The sequence below is a fragment of the Pestalotiopsis fici genome (assembly GCF_000516985.1).
Source record: "Pestalotiopsis fici W106-1 unplaced genomic scaffold PFICI_Scf_2, whole genome shotgun sequence".
NCBI classification, from domain to species: Eukaryota; Fungi; Ascomycota; class Sordariomycetes; order Amphisphaeriales; family Sporocadaceae; genus Pestalotiopsis; species Pestalotiopsis fici.
In genome coordinates, this window is record NW_006917092.1 from 2,981,556 (window position 1) to 3,005,034 (window position 23,479).

General features: G+C 49.0%; 6 protein-coding genes across 6 annotated transcripts; 4 read left to right on the forward strand and 2 right to left on the reverse strand.

The window, feature by feature from the left end:
• Positions 1-69: 69 nt before the first annotated feature.
• On the forward strand, positions 70-1,536 carry PFICI_03092 (uncharacterized protein; the record flags this gene model as incomplete). The annotated part of the gene is made up of 3 exons (XM_007831673.1): positions 70-226; positions 327-1,346; positions 1,415-1,536. The coding sequence occupies 3 exons, from the start codon at positions 70-72 to the stop codon at positions 1,534-1,536; spliced, it is 1,299 nt and encodes a 432-aa protein (XP_007829864.1).
• Positions 1,537-7,046: 5,510 nt separating this feature from the next.
• PFICI_03093 (uncharacterized protein) lies at positions 7,047-8,781 on the forward strand (the record flags this gene model as incomplete). The annotated part of the gene is made up of 3 exons (XM_007831674.1): positions 7,047-7,078; positions 7,248-8,075; positions 8,133-8,781. 3 exons carry the CDS (start codon positions 7,047-7,049, stop codon positions 8,779-8,781), a joined length of 1,509 nt encoding a protein of 502 aa, XP_007829865.1.
• A 747-nt stretch (positions 8,782-9,528) lies between these two features.
• Positions 9,529-10,165, reverse strand: PFICI_03094 (uncharacterized protein; the record flags this gene model as incomplete). Its single annotated transcript, XM_007831675.1, has 2 exons — positions 9,529-9,896; positions 9,961-10,165. The coding sequence occupies 2 exons, from the start codon at positions 10,163-10,165 to the stop codon at positions 9,529-9,531; spliced, it is 573 nt and encodes a 190-aa protein (XP_007829866.1).
• A 2,573-nt stretch (positions 10,166-12,738) lies between these two features.
• PFICI_03095 (serine hydroxymethyltransferase) lies at positions 12,739-14,551 on the forward strand (the record flags this gene model as incomplete). Its single annotated transcript, XM_007831676.1, has 3 exons — positions 12,739-13,144; positions 13,209-13,346; positions 13,407-14,551. 3 exons carry the CDS (start codon positions 12,739-12,741, stop codon positions 14,549-14,551), a joined length of 1,689 nt encoding a protein of 562 aa, XP_007829867.1.
• Positions 14,552-16,566: 2,015 nt separating this feature from the next.
• PFICI_03096 (uncharacterized protein) lies at positions 16,567-17,473 on the reverse strand (the record flags this gene model as incomplete). The annotated part of the gene is made up of 2 exons (XM_007831677.1): positions 16,567-17,196; positions 17,282-17,473. 2 exons carry the CDS (start codon positions 17,471-17,473, stop codon positions 16,567-16,569), a joined length of 822 nt encoding a protein of 273 aa, XP_007829868.1.
• Positions 17,474-18,126: 653 nt separating this feature from the next.
• PFICI_03097 (uncharacterized protein) lies at positions 18,127-19,451 on the forward strand (the record flags this gene model as incomplete). The annotated part of the gene is made up of 2 exons (XM_007831678.1): positions 18,127-19,315; positions 19,375-19,451. The coding sequence occupies 2 exons, from the start codon at positions 18,127-18,129 to the stop codon at positions 19,449-19,451; spliced, it is 1,266 nt and encodes a 421-aa protein (XP_007829869.1).
• Between the last annotated feature and the right edge of the window lie 4,028 nt (positions 19,452-23,479).

The following is a 23,479-nucleotide window of genomic DNA, read 5'->3' on the forward strand; positions in this document are numbered from 1 at the left end:
AAACAGCAAGACTTATCACATGTGCTACGTCAACCTCGTACACAATATCGATTCATTCGACCCTATACCATGCAGCACATCTATTCACAATTGTTGGAACGACTAAAGGTCTACCTCCGTGGCCAAGGGGATGTAAATGACGTTCTCTTTGGGCCAGACAATGGCTCTGGATTGTTCGACCAAGTAGAAAGAGACGCAACCCAGACAGGAATGAGTGAAAAGCAATGTAAGTTTCCCATTGCTGCCCTCTGCTCGGGCGGATGGCCTGGTGTTTCTGTCAATTCCTTCTTGATGCTGATAGTAGCGTTACATAATAGTATTCACAGCTTGTTCAACCTTCCTCACAGAGAGGATTGTGGAGGAATACGCACGCATGGCGGGACACAAGACAATCGTTCGAGCAAGAGAGGTTCTCTCATTCCTTATGGGCCCCGAAGTGCAAAAAATACTTGGCTTCAAGCCCGTGCCCCTGTCAATGCTCAATGACATAATCGCAGGGTCAGCAGACGGTGAGGCTGCCTTCCCGCGTTCCATCATCCCGATTTCTGACATTATACCAGATGATTACACCAAACCGGAAGATTGTCCGGCATTTTTCTGGAACCTGAACGAGTTTGTGATTCCTCTCTGGTCATCTAAATACGACCCAGCTCTCGACGACGAAGAAATGGGCAGATATTGCACGAGCCACTACACTCTTACGTTAGCCCTGGAAGCATTTAAGAAACAGCCATACGAGTACAATGTGTGTCATACAGTCTTTTCCGTCATTCGTTCATGGCTTTCACATCACGAAGCCCCGCGAAAGTATGATGTTGTTGACTGGAGGGATGGTATGCAGCAGCTCCAAAGCAAGGCAGAGGAGTTACTTCAGCGGGAGGACCCGTTGGAAGTACATGTGGCCCTGACCGTTCTGAAAGCACTGGTGCCCAAATATAAAAATCACGCTGGGGATTCTCCTCCAATGCTTCCCCAGGTTCTCCCAGTGCTCCGGTCTCGGGAAGAAATGTGGTATCTACTCTTCCCTTTGCAGAATCAAGATCCTCCGGTCGTTGGACCTGAAGAGGATGGGCAGTCTATGCCCTCGACACCCAGCTCTTTGAGGCATTTGGTTCCTGAAATGAAGGATAGTGCGGACTCGGCAGTGTCGATAAAGGAGTCTCAAGACGAGGATATGGACCTTGATACGCCTGGGTCCCCTAATGATGCACCTATGTCCCCTAATGATGCGCCTGGGTCTTCTAATGATGCACCTGGGTCCCTTAATGATGCGCCTGCATTGCCTCGGTTGTATCGGTCGCCACCATCGGACAGGCCAGAAGTACTCATAGGATCCTGTGGAATCTGTGAGTGTGAGATTGAGGTCGATGAAAATGCCCTCCGGAGCCTCAGTGGTCGACTACTATGTGGACAGTGTTACCGTCACAGACAAAAGGTGCACTGCGCAAACTGCAACCGGATCTTCCCAGTCACACCATTCGCCAATGTCGACCGAGATGGAAAGCCGTTGTGTTCCACGTGTGGGGTTCTGTCTAGGGGACAATCGAAAGAGACAGATCAACCCTCTCTTCCACAAGCAAGCGGATCTGTCGTGTGAGAGACTGGACCATTGAACCTGGGCGACTGCAGACTCAATAACGAAGTGCGCATCAAATACGACCAGTGTTTTGTGGACACGAAGCCCGACCTGTCTCCAGGAATGGGAAACTCCCTGGGTAGAATCATTTTATGTGATGCTCACCCTATTCTTGTTTTTTCTTTTGTCTGTCAGGATAACTACAGGAGCTGCTGAAAATTAGAGGGTAGGCTTAGGTCATGAATAGTGCTTGCTGGGAATAGAGCCTTGGATGGCTTCTCTCTCCCATCACAGATCGGGGTCGCTTAGCTGTATGAATAAAACAATCCCAGTTTGGTTCTTCATACAGCCTCAACTACCACTCTCAACTTGGGGCTTCTTAGAAGACCTCAAGCGGGTCACCAGGGTCGAAGTCGTGACAAAATATGTGCATGTTTCCAGCCAGATGTTGACCGACGTGGTGGGGAGACACCTACTTCCTCGGGAGCACTACAAAAATAGCCCTTGCACTACATGTTCTTTAACTATCAAACTCTAGCCACAGCTTGGTGGCGTCGACGATACAACAATGAAAATCCAGGCTGGTTGAGTCAAACCTGTCAGTAGGTATTTGATACGATGCGGCAGTCAACACTCTCTTGCAACTGCGCTGATTCTTGATCTGATTCGGAGACTAATCTAGCTAGAGTAGACAACTAATGCTTTTGAATTGATTGGTATGGGATTTTAAGATACGCATCAGTCGAAAATTCTAGTGAATTTGACGTGTCACAATAGAGAGCGTTAGGGAGAGGTAGGAGATTCAACATTGTAAAGGTGGTCTTTCGGTTTGAGTTGCAGCACGCGTAAAAACTCTTGACTCTTACAAATCGGTCCACAACAAGATGGAACGGGATGGCCAAGGTAGGCGTCCTCAAAATTGTTGGCTCTATTGAGACGCATGAGTGCATCAGTCCGTGGCTTCACTGTTGCTCTCTCGGCCTTTCCTTGAACCTTTTATTACAGTTTTCTGCAAACATCCTCGGTGCTATTTACCTAAAGCGACTCTGGCTACCAGGGCTCGCGAGCAGTTTTGCGGGAGTTTGCCACAACAAGGGGCCGTAACCTCTCTCTGTCTCTGTAACCGAGCCGATCAAGGGTGCAACTATAAACTATGCTGCATTTACCGGATATTGGGGTTTGGCGTCCGAGGTTGGATGACTGAGCGGCCTCGAACTTGTGCTGGTGCTTTGATCAAGTGATAGAAAGCTGGGATGGCGAACTTGATACCTCCTGCAACATTTACAAAAATGCTCGATGTATTTACCCATCTGATCTCGCGACAAAAAGGCTTTGGCCGAAGGGATAATGGATTGGGAGCATCTAGGACCTGCTTGAATGCTGCTGAACTCTTTATTGGGTGATGAGGCTCGCCACATTTCCAGAGCCAGAGAGTGCCAGCTCTGGCAATGCTACCATACCTTAATGACCAAGTATATCCCCACTGCATGACCAGAAGCTGTCTTGAGTATTCAAATTTTTCACCAAAAGAGTCCAGATATGCACCGAAGACTCTTATCCACGATAAATTGACGGGCAATGCCTCGATCCGCGAAACGAGAGCCTCCTCCTCCAAAGACAACAACGTCCACGACCTCTGCCTGGCCCGTTGGCTGAAGAACCCACAATGTACACCCTACGATATCCTCGAGCAGATCAAGGGGGCCAAGTATAACAAGAGGCGGTTCTATTAGTTTGTCAAGATTTACCATCCGGATCGGTGGCCACACACTACACACCATGGAGCCAGCAAGTACACCCGGGCGTAACGATATTGCCTCCATGTTTCCGCGAATGCGATGCTGTCGGATACCGTCAAGAGGAGGACGTATAACCAGCGGGGTTTGGTCTGGGACGGCAGCCACGGCGCCGTCGGTTGTGAGCGAAGAGGACCTGCGACAACTATGGCCCCTGCCGCCGCAGTCCCTCTAGCAGCCAAAAGATACCAGAAAGAACGCAACAGGGCAGGACGGGGAATAAAAGTGTCAAAACAGCGCATCGAAACAGGCAGCGGTCTTGATCTGCAACAAGACCGTTGCCCTCATTCTCGTGCTCCTCGCCATGGCGGGCGGATATGCCCAGCTTTCCTGGGCGGAACCACATGACAAGGCGGATTAAAAGACACCAGTCACAAAATCATGAAGTGTTGTATGAAGATGCATGATAAATACAAAGTCGTAGCCTAGGGATGTCATCGGATTGTCGTTTTACTTATTGAGGCATTCTTACGACGCAGATTGAAGGCGAGCGACGGAGCAGTATATGATAGAATCTAAGGTGAAAAAAAGCAAAAGTTTACTTGGTATCAAGTACTCAATCAAACCAATGTATAGAAGATTGACTCTTTTCTTCTTCTCTCTCTCTCTTTCTTTTTTTTTTTGTGACTTTTTACGGGATCATCAAGAACGGTCTTAGACGAGGCCATGAATGTAGATATACTTATACTTACTAGTCCCGGTGGCGGACCTTGATTTTACGAGACTACCAGTTGATTTGAAGCTGGGGCATGAAAATGCCAGACTCTGGTCGTCGGATGACAGGCAAGAGTACTTGACTTGGAACAGGTTCGTCTTGGAGCGTCGACCTGCATCGATGCAGCTGGTGCGCGCCCGTCGTCGATACGTTCGAAGGAGAAGTACGAGTGCTTGGACTCGTCCGACATTTGGAGATTTCTTTTTTCCCCATATAGACTGCGCTCTCAAAATGATTATCTTCTCAGTCAACATGAGTCCAGAAGGATGTTGGACAGAGTCACTGGCACCAGCGTCGACAGCCCGGGAGGTCCAAGTCGCGGCAAAAGGTATAGAACAGCCGGTCGGGGCCCGAGCCACAAGCGGGCGGGAGCTAGGGGGACGCGACTGCAACGCACCGGCTGGCGAAGAAATTCGGGGATCGGGTAGCTGATATCGTAGGTTGGATAATTGGTATATAGAGCGTCGAAATCGTTTACGATATGGCACTGGATGTTAAAACGGCGTGGAATACTCGCATCTTAGCTGACCCGGAGAGGTTGTTAAAGGCTCCTGAGTCTCTGCAGTAAGTCTCACGTTATACCGAATTATTCGTCACAGTCGGTACAACGGGATACCCGGAGAGGCTGGAGAAGGTAGCTGCAGAGAAGATTACTAGAGAGAAAAACTGCCGTTTGGTCAAGCGCCTGCCCGGCAGTTTGAAAATTGGCCCAGTCGAGAAATCATGGACCGAGGGATTGAGGTGTCTTTAAATGGGAGACAGTGACATTGATGAGCTAAAGCAGCAGGCGTTGAAAATTTTAAGTTTGGCCCTTGGATGATGATCCCCCAGGCCATCGTCAGTGGTTTGATCTTGTAGCTGCCCATGTAGTGCCAGTACCGGCAACGTAGTCTGTTGATCCATCAATGTAATGATGCCCCCCAAATCGTGGTTCTCTAAATGACCACGGATAGGGAAGGTGAAGGGCAAGGTTATACGCCGCAGTGCCAAGGCGGCCCAGAAAACCAGCAGTTCAATGTTCTGCAGTTACAGGGCAATAGTGTGGGGCCTCAATGGCGCCGGGTGAAATAAACTTGCTCATATTCGCTCACCAATCGGGAACTTGACCCTTGTCCAATTGGCGTCTTTTCAATTGTGCAACTTGTTCATGTTCTTGTCTGTTGGATGCACACACTTTTATGATACATTCCAAAACGAGAAGATCTCTTATAACTAGATGTACCTCCAGAAGTAGTAGACTGTTCTTTGTCATCACGGTCTTGCTATGTACTCCATGTCAATGGGAAGACTGGTAAGTAGAAATCAATCACATTTCCCAAATAAATAAAATGTAATGCTTTCAAGTGATATCAGCAATAGCATCAGCATCAGCACCAGCATTGGCTGCGTGCTGTAAGCATCAATAAGCACCGCCGATTGGATCAATATCGTACCAATCCAAGGTGAAGACCGGGGAGAGCAGCGAATAGCATTGTCTGCTCGACGACGACTGCCTATGCACATCCTTGAAGGACCCAGGCCAGCCGAATGAATATACGAAGCAAGTCATGAGAGGAAATCATTGACACGACCTCTTCAAGGTTACATCGTACCCTGTTGTAGGTAGGGAGGTATGTGGATGACCATAACATGAAGGCAGCATTGGAGACGAATCTGATTCCCCTCCTGCTATCAGCAAGCGGATACGTACCACGCATACTCTAATGTATCTAGGTAGGTAGTCAAGCCTGGAGATTCCTTGAGATATGCAGGCCCTCCCGTTGATCTGCAAGATTGGTATACGGCTGCGTAATGGAGCGAAAGCCGTGAACGCGTAATAAGCTTTTCCAATGTCCCTTTTATGTACACAAACTGCTCCAATGGAGCTTCTGCCCGAGCCGAGGCGATCGGAAACAAGACTGACCGACTCTACTATTAGGAGAGTCTTCCGTACTCTCACCAACGCTTGATCCGCTCTCTTCTTTGGTGGTGGGCGGCTACAAACCAAACAACGTAATCCCAGCTTCTAGGTGGTGGCTTTGCGCCTACAAGTTTCAGCCCAGCGTTGACAAAGCGAGAGACTATTACCTACGTAAAGGTACCCTTCACTTTTCACTAGAATCGACAGTCAGGAACCGGAACTCTGTTCGTACCACGGCGCACCAGAAAAAAGATTTCTTGGCAGCAGGAAAATAATTATGGTGTCTGTTATCCGTCAACCTTGTTAAGGATTTTTCCTGTATCTCGGGGTCTTCAAGGCGAGCCGGTGGAGCGTCCGTGTGACTCCAAGACATCCAATCCTCAGTGGCTGTCCTGGGCTTGGGTACCCCTCTGGTTGCCACTAGGTACTGCCACTGCCTGGTCGCTGGTGCACCCTCGGACCTTTCACTGGGTCGAGACCGCGGGAGCGATCAGGTGTGCCTTGCGCGAATCCTCCAATCTTTCGATGACTTCTGTTCTTCTGATCATACTCAATTCAGCTTTCAATCACTTGTTCTTAACTACAAAGTTCACGAATCTGTAGCGCATCAGTGACAAACTCTTTTCCGGCGGCAAACAAGAGTTGCAACTTACGCAAGATACAGACCCCGCTAATCAGAAGGTGCCTAAAGACCAACGCCATTCTTCTAGGCGACATTTACACTGGATCTGGCCGCTCTTTTTTTCCTCAGTGGAGGCACCCGCTAGGTACAGCCCAGCGCTCAGCACAGAGCCGCCCGTAGCACAACTCTAAAACAAGGGGAAAACCCGACCCCTCCACGTCCGTGCCTGTGCCCATTTTCATTGTCCGATTTCCCATTCAACGCAACCGCCGACCAAAAGCCGGATCTTGTCCAAGGTTGTCTCGGCCCCGGAGCTACGCGAACGTTGTTCAGGGAGACACAAGATCTGCCTCTCTTTTCTCGGAGCCTCATACACTGTTTGGACATTGGATGCATCCGGATCGGTGTGCTACTCGCTCACCTGTGCCGATCCCGCCATGCCGCTCATCAACGGTCAAAAGATGGCCTGGTACGTTTATGTCTGCCCTTTGCCCCGAATCTCCACCGATGGCCGCAAACCTTCTCATCAAGGAGCCGCCGCATGTAGACGGACAAAGCCTGTCGCATCTTGCCTCAACTGGCCCAAGCCAGGCAATGGTTCTTTCCTCTTTGTAAAAAAATGCTGACATTTCTCCCAGCGAGCCATGCATTCGTGGCCATCGTTCGACCACATGCAACCACGCCAACGAGCGTGTCATGGTCCCGGTGCGTAAGCCTGGCAGGCCGCTGAATGAATGCCCCCATACGCGTGGCAGCAATTGTGGATGTAGAGACGTCACTGTCGCCATCCCCAGGAAAAGGAAATGCGAGTGTGTCGGCGATAAATCTGCCGCTCCAAAGACCTCACTCACGCAGACATCGGTAGAGGCGATTCGTCCTGGAAATGCATCGATATCTGCCAAGGAGCAACAAGGTGGTGAGCCATCATCATGCTGTAAGCCAAAAGCGCCATCGGCAGAGACACCAGCCAGCATACCTCCTGCCATGGCACCCGCACCAGCTACAGCATCTCTGTCCCAGCCCCAAGCTCAGGTTACACCCGTGCATGGCAACGGCGCATCACAATGGACCACCAACTGGAATTGGAACTTTGGCTCCATGAATTCGTCACACATACCACAACCGTTTCCAGGCTTCACCGCCTCAGTATCGCAACAACCTCAACCCATTCAAGTGCAAGCAGCTAGGGTGCCACAGGCTGCAGAGACAGGAGTGTCAGCATCGAAGAGGAGCGACTCAGATGATGAAGTAGAGGGAAGATCATCACAGGAAGGGTCGACCTCATCATCGGCCCCTGACGAACCGGCTTCGCGATCAAGTTGCTGTTCTACACGATCCAGCAGTACTGCACAATTTGCAACCACGCCGGACTCTGCGTCTCCCGAGTCATCAGGAGCTTCGTCCTATACCGGTCACTCCCGATCAAACTCCAAGTCACGAGCCACAAGAAAATTACGAAAGGACAGGTAAGCTAAACTCCAGACTCAAGTCCAGATATAGGTATGGCTGACATTCAGCCCAAGGCAAAGCGTGTCATCTATAGCGACCGCGGTGCCCCAGGTAATGCCAGAGACAGCCACTCGCCCTGCTTTTCCGGTCATGATTCAGAGTCCTGTATCACAAATGTCCATGCAACCTATCACGGCACACCCGCCTGCCTGCACAAACTGCGGCCATAATCAACCAGCGATTCTGATATACCTGCCCTTTGGACTTCCAGCTCAACCTGTAGCATATACAGGTGCGGGCGGTGGTCCTGTGTATGTCGTTCAACCAGCGCAGCCAGCCCCTGTAAACATGCCGCCCCCACCACAAGATTTCTCCAGGACCCCGAATCCGCCCATGACGGCCATCACTGTTCCAATGGGAGGCTGTGCGAGCGACACGACTGGATTAGGAACTCTTCATGAGTGTAATTGTGGTCCGGGTTGTCAGTGTCTTGGCTGCATTGCCCATCCATTCAACGATGCGACGCGGGAATACATCCGATCCGCCCAAAATGCCTTTGATGATTTCACCACGCCGTATCAAAGCCTACAAGACATCGACTCAGGCGCCGTGCCTACTGCGCAATCGATTGCCAATCTTACCCTCAGTCCAGAACAGACATTGGCTTCAGAGGACTTCTTCTTCATTGACTATCCATCGGCACAGAGGACATACCCCGGATGAAAGGAGAACAATTGATAGTGATTTAAAACTTTGGGGTCCTTTGCCCACGAAATTATGTCACGTCACAGCCCATGTTGATAGCCGCCAACTTTCCAACCTGGCATTACAATCAATGCGGAACAGGGGGAATTGAGTATAGCTATCAACGAATCATGGCGCAAGCCGCGAATTATTGCGAAAAGGACAGCCTAGAAGAGGGATAAATAACTCGTGGCTCCATGCTAGGACCGGCACATGTGACATCAACAATTTCTGGCAGACTTGTGCCAGAAGACCTGTATTGGAGGTTAAAAAATGAGCCATACCTGAGCAACATTATGCTTTAGAGAGAGATGTTGGTTACCGCTCCAGGCAGACTTGAGATCAAATGACAATAATGCTGACAAAGTGAAAAGTATCAAGAGCTCCTAGACTTTCACAGTATACGTTGTCAGTTCAAAAGTTAATGGGACTTGGAAGATTGAAAAGACGGCTTGAAAATAGCCGTGAAACAACCAAACTTGATTTTGTGCGCTACTGTCTATTTTATGATGAAAACACCTCTTTGGGGAGCTGGAAACTGCATCTCCAAACATCCCTCCCTGCTTCCTCCTATATTGGGTCCAGATAAGGCCGCATGGTCTCACGACGAGAATACAAACGATTTCTGTCCCTGCAGCATAATCTCCGTGCCACAGATGATGGTATTAGTATTTCCGCCTCTCTTGTCCGAACCCCAAGGCACTCTAGCTGTGACGTTTAATCAACCTAATCCTCCAGCCAAGGAAGCCAATTGGTGAGTGCCTCGACCTTTTCACGATCCAGGTCATTTTGGCTGTTCGTCAGAAAAGCCAGATTTGCGACCAAAATGTCCAGGCACTGTTGAAATGAGCCACCGGGCACTTCCTTTGGGCCTTCACGTCGAAAATCATTGTGCGGTAAAGAGAACCAATAAATTACGGGCCAAACTGTGCCCACCAACGTTTGCTCGTCGAAAAGTTCCAAACTACGGTCGAGAAAATCCAATGTGGTTAGGCATCTTGGAGTGCTGCTGTAAGAGCTGTTCCAGAGAGCAATTGAGAACTTCTGAATGTTCTCGTATTGTCTTTTGTCACGGCCTGGGTCGCAAACATTGCCTTGAGGAAGGTTTAACAAACGTTAGCATATAGGAAAGTGCATAGTTTATCAGATTGGTCATACATTGGTATATGATCATGCCGTTGATGTCTTCCACTAACAAAGGAGCGTGACTTAGTCCAGAGTCCCGCAAGAAGGAGTCGCTCATGATGTACTTGATAGCCTCCAAAACTCGGTTCGCAGGAGGCCCATTTAAAATATCTGTACAGTCGTAATCGAGCGCGTAGAGGTAGATCATGCAGAACACCGTACTGTAGAAGAAGTCCATTGTGACTGAATGCCGAGTCTTGCTTTAGTATCGGGAGACCTCATGGAATCCAGTGCAGGTGGTTCAGGAGAGAGTTCGGTTGACTTACAAAGCAGTCTTCTTGTAGGAAGAATGCTGCGAAGATGGTTTCTTAACTGAGGCATGATCCCCAGGGGAAGAAGTGAATTGAATAGGACTCTGGGAGAAGAGTAGAATGTAGCCTCCACCCATCGCTCGACCAGGGGAACAAATCTCCGTGACCATATGCTTCCCGCGCTACGCCTATGGGCTCTCTCGAGTGGGGTTTCCATAACGTCTGACTTTGTAATGCTTATGTTCTTTTGGGTTCGTTTCCGCGTCTAGAATTGGGTATGTTGTCATGTCCGAATGGGTCGAGATATTTTTCCAAAGTTGAAGAAAAGCTCGGGCAAAGAGATGGGATACTTGAAGGCTATCAGAATTCTTCTCGGCCATGTGTAAAAGACATGCGATAGATGGAAGACTGGAAGAACAACCACGGCTGCTCAAATGGGATGTTTTCAACAGCAGGAAGAGATTGTTTACCTACCTGCCTCCCGACACATGCTTTCTTTGCTAGTTTGCCCAAGACTGGGCTCACGGCCTCCGAAGCAGGAAACTGCAACTTTCACTTCTTCGCCTTGTTGCAGTAGCAATGGAAACACATCGTGAACGGAAGAAGACCGATACTGCCCCATGATTGTTTTCATGTGCGCTGTAGTCTTGGAGATCGAGAAATCACGACCCAAGCTGCTTGCCAACCGTGATTTCCGTGTTGAAATTGCGCTCATGGCCGACAACAATACTGGCGATTTGTACCACTTAACTCGAGCAAGGTGGATGCTATGCAAGCGCATATCGTCAGAAAAGACTTGTGTATTCATACTCGTACACTATTGCGTTGATGTCCGTTCTTTCCATTCATTTAGAACATTGCTGTCCTTCACACCTCCAATTAAAGATCAAAATATAATAATTGGCCAACCAGTCGCAGAAATTATACGCAGATAGTTGCTAAGATGAAGATGAAGGGGGATAGTTTTCACCATCTCCCTAGCGCTTGGGATTGAAGTTGTGCCTCCTACCATTGCTTCACGGCCTCTAATAAATATGCCCTAGCAATGGCCATATTGTGTGGTGCGAAGCAGGATTCTGGATCAACAAACCCGCGACAACGTGTGCTTTCTCTCCTTTACAGGCATTTTCATTAAATCGTAGACCAACTGCTCGAGTGTCCAACAGTTGATGCCGGCGTAAGAAACCTGCGTACCAAGCGTGGACATCATGCCATTATTGACCGATGATTCAACATAGTTCAGTGTGAAGCGATCAAGCAAGAGAGTTTGTCGTTGGTGGCGTCAATTATTCACCGTCTCTTTTCACGACTCTTCCGAGTGACTCGATGCATGTCCGACGTCGTGTCTTGTGCCACGTTGATATTTAGGCACGCACGAGTCCTAGTCTGATTGCCACACAGGCGCGCAACTTGGGAGAAAGTCTGGGGGTATGGTACATGGCTAGACACTAGTCTGGCCAGTATGCAATGAACCGAAGCTGACATCTATCTCTCATGTTTGTATGTATGCTAACGCCAACCAGCAGCCCAGCCGACACAAAGAATTGTACCATCACGCACACGAATGCACACAAAGTAGATCAACAGCTATTGGATCAGATGGTCTCATATTGTCCTGTTTAGGTGGTGAGGTGCCGCCCAGGACATGTCAGCATGCTCCCGCCGAAGCGGAAAACCAATAAGCTGTGAGTTTTAACGGCTCGTCACATCCAATTTTAGTTGATACAGAAGAAAGGGAAAAAAGAGAAGAGGAAAACGCGGGCGCCGCAAACGCACTTAAGAGGCAGAAAAAAAATGTCGTGTCCCACCCGTGCTTATCGGTGAGCTCTTATCGCCACGTGACCGGCTGACCCGTGCCTGCATGCAAACGTTTGCTCATGGATTCCGAGCGTTGCGCCGACCCCGCAGTAAAATCGAATGAGCTTCGGTATGAATTCCGGTGGGTTACCAGGTACGTACCTCTCCCAGTAACAGGCTACGGCCAACTGCTAAAGACTGCCCTATCAAGTAATTCTAGTGGTGCCTGGCAGCCTCGCAGAGCCTGGCAAGGCAACTGAGAAAAGCCAAAAAAGATTCGGGGTTCGACCCGGTAACCCTGCTAAGGTAATCAGCACCAGCAGTCAGGTCCCTCGTAAGCGGCGGAGCTGTCGCACTGCTAAACCGCTGCTTTGAGTGGTGACGGCGACAAGGCGACTACCAATTCGTCTCCATAACCACACGACTCAGTTCCCGACCTCGCTGATCCCATTAGCAATTGATTCGTTTGATTTTATTTTCTTGCGACGCGCCCCCCGAAATGCAGGAAGCACGGATAAGATAAGAAGACAGACTGTAAGTCATTGCAACGACTCATTATCGTGTATATCACCCAGTCCAATTGGGATAGAAGAAACTCCCATTTCCCTCCCCCCTCGTCGCTGCCCTCGTCGTCGTTGTTGACCTCTGCTCGTGTCTGTGCCGTGGTGCTGACTCCAGTCTCTTCCCATCTCTGCAGATAGCCATGTCTCTTGCCGCTTTCCGAGGCACTTCGCGTGCTCTCCGCACCCTCCCGAGATGGGCGGCCACGACGACAACGACAACGACCGCTGCTGCTCGCCTTGGCGCCCGCGTCCAGGTTCAGAGCTGCGTCGCTGCTCGCAGGTCCCAGTCCTCGTCGGCCGCCTCTCTCGATGGGCAGCAAAGTGTACGAGATGAATCTACCTCTGCAAACACTGGAGTCGCACCCAATGGTTCTGATGCTGATGCTGGTCAAAAGCTACTGTCTGCGCACCTGCGCGAGGCCGATCCGGCCGTCTTTGATATCATTGAGAAGGAGAAGAAGCGACAAAAGCACTCCATCAATCTCATTCCTTCCGAAAACTTTACTTCGCAGGCCGTTCTCGATGCCTTGGGAAGTGTTATGCAGAGTGGGACAATCCTCCGGGCATCTGAAAGAAAAGAGAGCCATGTGTAGCTGATGCTCGTGAACAGACAAGTACTCCGAGGGTTACCCGGGTGCAAGATACTATGCTGGTAACGAGTTCATTGACCAGTCCGAGAGGCTATGCCAGCAGCGAGCCCTCGAGGCCTTTGGCCTGAGCGACAAGGAATGGGGCGTCAATGTGCAGTGTAAGCGGACCATTCGCCAACATGATGCTATGAAAGCACAAGACTGATATCGATTTCCAGCCCTATCTGGCGCTCCCGCCAACCTCTATGTTTACTCTGCTCTCATGAATACGCATGACAGATTGATGGGCTTGGACCTGCCCCACGGCGGTCACCTGTCTCACGGATACCAGACCCCAACCAAGAAGATCTCGGCAGTCTCCAAGTACTTTGAGACGGTTCCTTACAGGCTAGACGAGGAGACTGGTCTCATCGACTATGTCAAGCTTGACGAGCTTGCTACTATCTACAGACCCAAGATCATTGTCGCTGGAGCCAGTGCCTATGGACGATTCATTGACTACAAGGCCATGAAGGCAACGGCCACCAAGGTCGGCGCTTACCTGGTTGCCGATATGGCGCACATTTCGGGTATGGTTGCCGCCAAGGTTCTTCCCAGTCCCTTCAACTATGCCGATATCGTCACGACTACAACCCACAAGAGTTTGCGTGGCCCTCGTGGCGCCATGATCTTTTACCGAAAGGGAGTCAGGTCCGTCAACAAGAAGAAGGAGGAGATCATGTACGATCTGGAGGGTCCTATCAACGCCTCTGTATTCCCTGGCCACCAGGGTGGTCCTCACAACCACACCATCACCGCTCTGTCGGTGGCCCTCAAGCAGGCACAATCGCCCGAGTTCCGTGCATACCAGGAGCAGGTTCTAGCCAATGCTCAAGCATTCTCCAAGAGACTGAGCGAGCCCAAGAACAGCGGCGGTCTCGGTTACAAGGTTGTTAGCGGTGGTACCGATAACCACCTTGTCTTGATTGACCTCAAGCCTCAGCACGTGGACGGCGCTAGAGTCGAGCGTGTTCTGGAGCTTGTTGGTGTCGCCAGCAACAAGAACACCGTTCCAGGCGATAAGTCAGCCATGGTTCCCGGTGGTTTGCGCATGGGTACTCCCGCCATGACCACTCGTGGCTTCAACGAGGATGACTTTGTCCGTGTTGCCGATATTGTCGACCGTGCAGTGACTATTGCGGTCAGAGTGGACAAGGCTGCTCGCAAGGCTGCTGAGGACAAGGGTGAGAAGTACAAGCTGAAGTTCTTCTTTGACCACCTTGGCAGCGGCGAGGACGACTCTGAGATTGTCCAGCTGCGCTCCGAAGTTGCTGACTGGGTCGGCACTTATCCCTTGCCTTGGATTGAGGAGGGCAAGGCGTAATGCCATACCGTCTCTACACGGCACCACATTGAGAGGATTCCAGCTGGGCTAGGTCATTAGTCTCATTGAAGACGCTGATGGTTTTGCGATATTGGGTCTGCGCGGGGGACGCATAGGGCAGATGGGGTCATGTTGGATGCGACCAGTACTACTTTCTGTCGAGTCATTCTGCGTTCATCACATCTCATCCTTGCATCCGGAGTCTGGAGTGTCTATAGGTTTTGCACGCAGGTCACATAAAGTCAGTTCAACACATGTACCAACGATTCACCTCGATAATTCATTATCGACGACTATTTACAGAACGTAAAGGCAAGGAATCTTATCTGATATGGCACTTCGGCGTATCTTTTACATTGGAACGAACTTATGTGATGTCTACTTCCCAAAGGAGGAGGCAGACATTTCCAAAGTGGCTTTGGAGGGTAAGCTAATATCGAATTCCATATTATACTCCACTTCGCAAGGAGAAAGGAATAATAATCTAGCCATTTTAACCAGTGGTTGCAATAAGAGAAAAAGAGAATTCACTTTTCGCCGCCTTTTCGGTATTTATAGCTTTTAGGTTCATTTAGTGAATGGCATCCAAGCTCTGGCGCATCACAAGTGGCTGGAAAGCTTTATCATAAAGGTTAAGATTTGAGACGGAATCGCAGGTGTAACCATAGCGCGCAGAGTAATATGATATAATACCACCAAGCGTCAGACCCCCAACTCTAACACCTGTTGCCCGGCCTCAAGTGATATCGAGCCCGAGAGAATCAAGCGTATCGTACATGGAGTCCTAGTAGCGCCAGCTCCGATGTACGCCGAAGATCTCTCGTCGCTAACGATGATATGATTGAGTGATCGAAGGTCTATCGTGGCTCCGCCGTCAATGTTGGAGGTAGTATGATGCCAACCACGAAGAATATGATGTGCTGCCGGCAGGGAAACTAGGCTGCCAACAGAAGAGAGCAAGGCCAAACATTTTCAACTCACATTAGTATCAGTATTAGCACCAAACAATGAAAGAGATTACTGATACAAGCATTCCATCTCTCCCATTGCAGCTGTTCTTTGTCCTTTCCTCCCGTTACCGCACCTCCGTTGCTGAACCACGCCGCAAGTGGGCTTGACAAATGCCGCCGATGGCCGAGGAACCTCTCGCGCCTCCCGCCGCGGCTGCTGGGGCCTTGTCCTCAAGCATTACCCCAGTAGTATTTGCGGAGAAGCACGTTGAGATGCGTGTAACCCTCGAGACTGAGTTTGGCCTAGAGATATCGCGGCCCTCAGAGAAGGCGCCCGTAGCCAAGGGAGCAGAAGCCGCGGAAAGGACGAGGCTGACCAAGGTCACACGGAGAGTTTTCCATTATACAGTAGAAGCACGAGCGTCCGCCTCTTCTTCATTGGCATGCAGGCTCTGGTTCTTGAACGACATCGAGTCAGGTAGTTACCGCATACAATAAGCCATTGGAACAGATATGAACAAGAAAACATGACATCCAAAAAAGAAAAAACAAAACAGAAAACTGCAAAAACATACAACACCGAGGATTCCCCAGTCGTCACCGACCTGAGTACTGATTCGGCATATAATAACATGTCTACCTGGCGAAAAGTGGACCGTTTTCGTTATAGCTTGTGACACGGTAACCTGTAGCTCTTGCACCACGCTAGTGGTGGGGTAGCCTTCCGTCCATAACGATAGGCATTTTAGGGGGTGATACGGGCATTCGAGCGTTATATAACAGTTCCCAATACGCTCGCTAAAGCTGGCTGAGTATCGCTTTGCTCCAATTACAGCCGAGAACGTGGCCGTATCGCACCAACGAAATAATCTAAAAGCCTAGAATTCCCAGCCTCAACTTGACATCCCGAACCCAGACCGAGCGCGGAAGCGCCAAATTTAGCTATGTATTTGCATGTAATTACCAAAGCGTTGAATCAGAGCTGTATTGATAGTCGCTTGGTGGAAGTGTCAGGTATACCCCTTCGTTAGTGGGGTTTTTTTTCAGCTGATACATTGATGTATATCAGCCATGCGGCTCCCGCGCGGACCGCGGCCTCAAATTATACCTAGACCGCGGATGCTTTACCATTTTGGCATTTTCCTTTTCCTTCTCGCCAACCATATAATCAAAACATTCCAAATCGTAGTTGATGTCAGCCAATATCTGATCTTCAAACCGCAGCTTTGTCCAAAGACTTAGATGGGGTGCCGTGATCGCGATGCTGAAATCAAAGAGGCGCCCGCCCAAATAATTGTCTTCCCGTATATCCATGTTATAGATACCTAGGGCGTTCAGCTCTTTGATCTTTTCTCTCATAAGAGGGAACTTCCTTCTAGCAAACGGAGTGCGAAATCGAATATAGGCTTTGACGATTGCCCTCAAAGGCTGCCTCTCGTGGCCCTTTCCTCGGTTCCAGTCTTTGATTTTGAATTGTTTGTTAATTTGACGTTCTACAGCCGCCGGTAGCAGTTTGTATCCATAGCACCGAACTGCAAGTTCATCGTCCTTTTCTTTTTGGACGAGCCTCCCAAACGCGCGACACTCGGCATAGAATGGATCTAGCTGGTCCTGTATCATTTTGTCGCGATTTTCCAAGAGATGATCGCCGCCAGGGATAAAAGGACGAAGTTCCTCCAAGCTGAAAAAGTTGAACTATGAATTTTTTTTAGCAAGTCCAATCAGTCTTTTTTTTTAGTAGTTTTTTTTTAAAGGTGCCTCAGGAACTGCGAAGTCTTACAACTTTCAAGGCATATCTTTGATCTCCTAACGCAACAAGGAAGACCCTGCTGTGAGGCACATCGCCGTCGCCGTGGTTTGTCTCGGAGGATAGCGTGCGCAAGAATTTGATGCCTTCGATGCTGGCAGGAAACTCACAGAGCTTTGGACCCTTACAATCGGGCAATGGGGGTGAATTTGAGGAAAAAGACATCGTAAAACTTTCGCGATCATTGCAAATCTAAAGAGTCTCGTTTGAACACCCTGATCTAAAAGCAGTCAATTTGTATTGATCCACTCCCCTTCTTATAAGACAGGGGCAGCATTCCTGTGTTGCGATAAGAAACTTGCCCAATACGAGAATGCGTGCATATCGGCTCTTCGAATCCCAGACGACAAATGGTGCGGGGTTTTTTGCGGGATACCGTTGCTGGGGGGTTCGGGCCGTGCGGGAGCCGTAGATGATAGGCAGTTCGTTCTCCGTTCTTGCGCAGACCAATTGAGCTGCATGCAACCACACCGGCGCCATATAGGATTCTGTCAATGGCTGGAATTGACCAGCTGCCCCCCAAAGGTGGCCCTTCAGACGACACTGTTAGATGCAGTTGGGACTTTCCAATGCAACTATTGATTTCCCCCCGCCCCCTTGTAAGCCGAGAGAGGTACACCGCTCAGTGCTCTCTCAATCTTGCGATAGTGTGAAAGTGGGCTTGAGGGCTCCGGCTCCAAGCCCAAATCGCGAATATTAATAATGAGACACTGCCAGGGGAAAAAAAGAGAAAGAAAAAAAAAAGCACCACTAATCTCCTTGGATGAATTCTAGCTATTTCCTGCTCTGCAGAGTTCAACTGAATCATTCTCTGAAAGATGGCAGCCACATTTCTCGAATATCTCACGCAACCCAACCCCCAACCAATCGTACACACCAAAGAAGGCTCCAGCACCAGGACGGGAACTAATTATGGTCCTGATAGATGTGTCAAATGGGAAGACTTTACGTGGGAGAACCTGAGAGCGACCCTTGGGAATGTCCTGAGGCAACCGATGCCCGAGCCCCGGATTGCCGATGCGAGCGAGGTCCCTCCGGAGAAGAGGGATATATTCCGAGAAGACTCGGTGACGCAACTGGCTGTCGCATGGAATGAGCCCGTCCTGCGCCACGCATTTGGAGGCACACACGCTGCCCTGTGCAGAAAAAAGCCGGCAAATTCTTTTCGACAGGGCAAAATTCATTTCGCGGCGAATACAGGGCGGGGCAACACGAAAAACCATAAAGGTGAAGAGCAGGAGCCGGACTGGTGTGTTTATCAAGAAGTGCCCGGGTTCTACCCCTTCTACCCAAATATTGTTCCTGGAGACTCCAAATCTTCCAAGAAGTGGAAATCAGAATGGGTCAACTCCAAAAAGCCGATGCTAAGGAAAAGGGCACAACATGTCATGACACAGATAACCAAGTACATGTGGGAATCAAGGACGAGGTATGGTTTCATCATCAGCGAAGAGGAGCTTGTCCTCGTACGGCTTTCTGTATTCGTGAGAGAGCAGGTGGCAGGCGCTGGAGTGGAGAACTTGAATAGATCTTTCGAGAACTTCGATGACGAGCAAAGAGTGGGGAGCAGCGACGATGACGCAGACCAGATATCTAACCCGCCATCTAACGCGTCCTTCGCTGAAAGCAGCCGCAAAACCGGACTGCAGGTCGAGTACACCGTTGTCCCGTGGAAGGCGAGTGGCACAGATATTCTTACAATGAATCTCGCACTTTGGTGGCTTCCTGTACTCGCCGTGCAGGGACATATCATTAAAAAGTCAGGCACCTACACATCCCTTGGGAAACACACTCGAGGAGGAAGTCCCGTGTTGCAACTGGACCAGGCTGAGCTTGATATGTTCGACAAGGTATACGGCGAAACCTCACATCTCCGAAAGCGCAAGGCAGCGGAGGATAGGGATGAAGATCAGCTCGGAATTGACTCTTGCGCCTCTGATCCCTCCTCGGACACCGACGAGCCGGGTCCAGCAATACACCACAGCTATAAGAGAAGAAGCACCCGTGGTAAGTCTGGGTCCTCTTCACAGCTTGATCAGGGCAGATCGAGCCAACGACTCGTGCAGCATTCAGTGAGCTCACGATATCCGACCCGGGGTGCGCATCGGCAATCCAAGCGGAGACGGAGACGGTCCAAATCTAACCATGGGATTGAAGAGAGCTCTCAGGAAACCGATCCGATTCATCTATCTTTTTACCTCGCGGAGTAAATTAGAGTTCTAGGCTTTGCTAAATATAAACACCTTGACCCAAGACTATAGTTGGGACTCACTGGATGATACACAGTGAAAATGCAAACAATTGGCATAATCCACAATTAAACGGGTCACCAATGAGCAAAATATGGAACTTGACCTCCTGATTATTCAATGGTGGGGTCTTATCGCTGCACTACGAAAGATTTGGTTTCCATTATCGATTGTTCTTGCGTGCACGATTAGTGTCAGGCCCCAGCGGTGCCTGGAAGTCACTGGTACACGAAAAACGAGCAAAAAATTTGAATAGTGGCAAAAAGAATGAATGAATATACATAGCAGCTAAGCCTCGAAAATGGTAATTAAGCGAATCTTGTCAATCTATAAATGGCTGCTGTGCTACCGTAAGTGGGTTGTAAAAGAAGAAGGCGGGAAAGCCGAGCTCGCTGGGGGTGCCAGTACTGGTACCATGATGGGGGTACTAGCACGTAACAATATTCCAACAAACCTTGACGGACAACCATGACCCAACATTCAAAACATTAAAAGATTTGCTGTTGAAAAATTTCACAACTGGCGACCACATCATCACAGTTTTGAGCACTGCCGCAGACGCGTAGAACGACCAGATGCTGCCTAATTTGTTCCAGAGGAGAGTAGCCACTGTGATTGTGATATCTGGTTACTGTTAGTGAGAAAGCATCGTTTTGGCTGTAGGCATGGTGATTTCCACACGCACAGCTTTCACCAGTCTGTAAATAAGAAGAGGCCCGCTGAGAAATTGGTCGCAGCCCTCTACAAAATATCCATTTATCTTCACACCCCAAGTTCCTACTATGTAAGGCATGATCAAGTAGGCGCCAACGGCCACAGGCATCGTTGTGCTATTGAAATCTGGCATTATGAAGGAGGCCGAATAAGTGCCAATCCCGGCAGCTGATGCAATTTCGGGCACGGAAGACCAAGACACTGGGTTTCAGAGCGATACGAAGCAAGAGAACCTTCAATGAAGTTTATTCTTAGAAATCAAAATTTGAGAAAGGCATTAAAGTTCCACGATGACATTCTATTACTATATATAAGTAATATTAAACAAGAGTGAAAACATCTGGTCGTCTTCCACGGTCGACTTGCTGCTCGAAATACTCTCTACGCATAATACCTTTAACGTAACATTCACTAATAAACTCATACTTCTGCAGGGAGGCCCCGGGGCCCGTTTTTGCTGACTGGCTACTGTTGCTTACTGGTCGCAGCAAATATGGCACTTTGGCTCCATATAGCACAGCGATAATATCACCTTGCTTGGCGGGTCGGGGACACAGCCCGACTATTTTGTTCGACGAGATAAAGAAGAATGGGTCGATGCAGCGGGGTATTATTTTTGACTGGCACGCAATGTAATCACCAGTCTCTGACGACGGGGACACAAGTCTGTAGGCCGGCAGAGGCCTTGGAGGAGGGCTGTGGTAATAGTCACTCCAATGCGCAGTCCAGTGATCCATGTACTGGCGGCACCAGTATGTCCCCTATGATCTCGACCGAATCTGCGGCGGGAATTCGACTTTGCGTCCGAAATAATGGCCCTTGCTTGTCAACCTGTAATGACCTGCTGGATCCAAAAGTCTAAGGAAGACCGATAACATTTCCTCAAGAGAAGGGTCAAGTGGCGTTTCAAAATTAGGATCGAATTTAAAATATAATAGAGTTTGAATATTTATGACTTTAAAGCCATGAATAATAAGGAGGTTTGATCTAGAAAGCAAATCGAATTTTAATAAATCTTGCTTAGGAATGGAATCACCAGATGCCCGAAAGTCAAAATGCTTGCTGAAATGGGGATCCAGGGTCCAGCGGTCGTCCCAATTCCTCTATCCGTCAATACCGATAGCCCACGTCGGCAAGGATGTTGCCAACGTAGCGTAGTGTGCGAGGCGTGGGCCTGAGTCATCATAAAATTGTCGCCAGGTCCTGCCGCGTTAGCTACGAGTAATGGCCGATAGAATGGATAAAGATCTATGCGTAATCATCCACCACCTCGTGAAGTCTGCAAAGACTTAACCTACGGACTTTATGTAAAATAATTATATAAGAGATAATAAAGATTATAAATCGCTAATATCGTTCCCGAATGGAAGCAAAGCAAAAATATAATCACGTGGGTCGGTCGCTTTTATATTAAGTCTATAGAGAAAGACGTCTAGAAATGGTAGCCGGCTCTCCCCACTAATAGGATAACCAGTGGGGTTCCTTTTCTAGTGCCCTATAGCAGAATTGAACCAGATGGATGGCATAGTTACCTTTCCGGAGTGGTAAGCATCCTCCTCGTCTACCCAGCCACTGACAGCTAACAGTTCCTCCCATAGGGCGCTATGCTTGCCGCAATACACCCAAGCACTTCGAGCACCTAAAGCCTCTTATAAAACCCAGACACGCTGGAACCAAGGGCGTAAAAACAGGCTTGCCATGGAGTCCAGTAAATCGGGCCGCTCGCTAACGCGGTTATCTTTATCCATTTCCGATAAGTGTAGTACCCAGATCCGTCGCAGTACCTCCAGAGAACATTTTGGGTCGATGTTGTGGCGGGCCAGGCTCTCCGCAAGATCACTGGAGGGGAGTGCATGCGCCGTGCCGTTGCAGTCGCATGCTTTACCGCCAGCATATGATCCGAATTGTTGATTATATACATCCCGGATGAGACTGATGGCTAAATCAGTTCTGAGGGTACCATTTCCCAACTAGATATGGATTTGAGAGGCCATTAAATATATCTCTCCTATTATGCTAACTTGAGATGCTCTTTTATTATTATTATTTTAGTTAATTCATAGCTAATTAATCCAAAAGATTCTGCTTTGGTCCTTAAAACGTAACTTTTGTAAAGCATTTATTACGTTTAAAGAGACCTTTTTCGAATGGTGCGTCTCGTCAAAGCCAGCAATTATATTTTTAATATATATTATCGATCTCCCACCCGTGCCTTGCCAGTAGTATAATAAAGCCTCGAATTAAGGCGCGTTTATAAGTGAGTGGCTTATAAATTCGCAATGGAGCTGATCTCCTGGTTTTCCAGGCTCGACGACAAATAGCCGGATTTCCTAGCGGCTGCTATTAAGAGGTGGTAGATCTAAATTATTAATATCTTTCTCTTGTAAATCCTCTTCCGCAACCACAAAATTAGTATTAGCATTTTTTTTAGGCAAATAGCCGATGCTTATCCTAGCGCACTTTACACAGTTAACCCATCCTAGGAAAAAGGCTTTTAGTATAAGCTGTAAAATATCTCCAGGCTTGAGTTCTTCCATCTATAACCGCCGCTCTATAGGGCATATTTCCAGCTCCCATCTCGCAGTGTGGGGATAGAAACTGGGGTCAGCTCCATGGTTCCGGAGCTCTTCGAATAGCCGCAGGTCATTGCGACTAAAAGGTCTCCTTACAGAACTTTCGATAAAGGTATATAACGGTACTTCATGTTCGTGCTCTGGCTCATTGTCCATCCATTCTAAATTCCAGGTCAATACAAGGCGCAGTTGCTGACACATGTTTCCCGTTTCACCTTGATCATGCATCGTGGCATGGAACTCTACCCAGGTCACTAGTGCGACGTTGTCTGGGACTTTCATCTCTAAATAAGGTCTGTCAGGGCAGATTTCGTGCACGACAACGAAGTTATGACGTTCTTGGGTATGCGTGACTTCCATCTTTGCAGGCCGGTCGGGGTGAATCATAGTCAACCGTTCCAAATTTGTCTGCGCTGAGCAACTTAAGTGACGCCAAAGGATTCCGTATTTTCTATATGCGAGGCGGAAGGAGCTCGACAGGGAGAATAACTGAGGATGGCTGCATAGTCGGGCTTCGATGTGGCATAAAAAGTTGGGGTTTCAGCAGGCTAACGCGGATGGCCTCGTTACATTAGCGACTGCAACGGTGGGCCGTTACGTATCATTTTACTCATTACTTGACCCAATCAAATGCG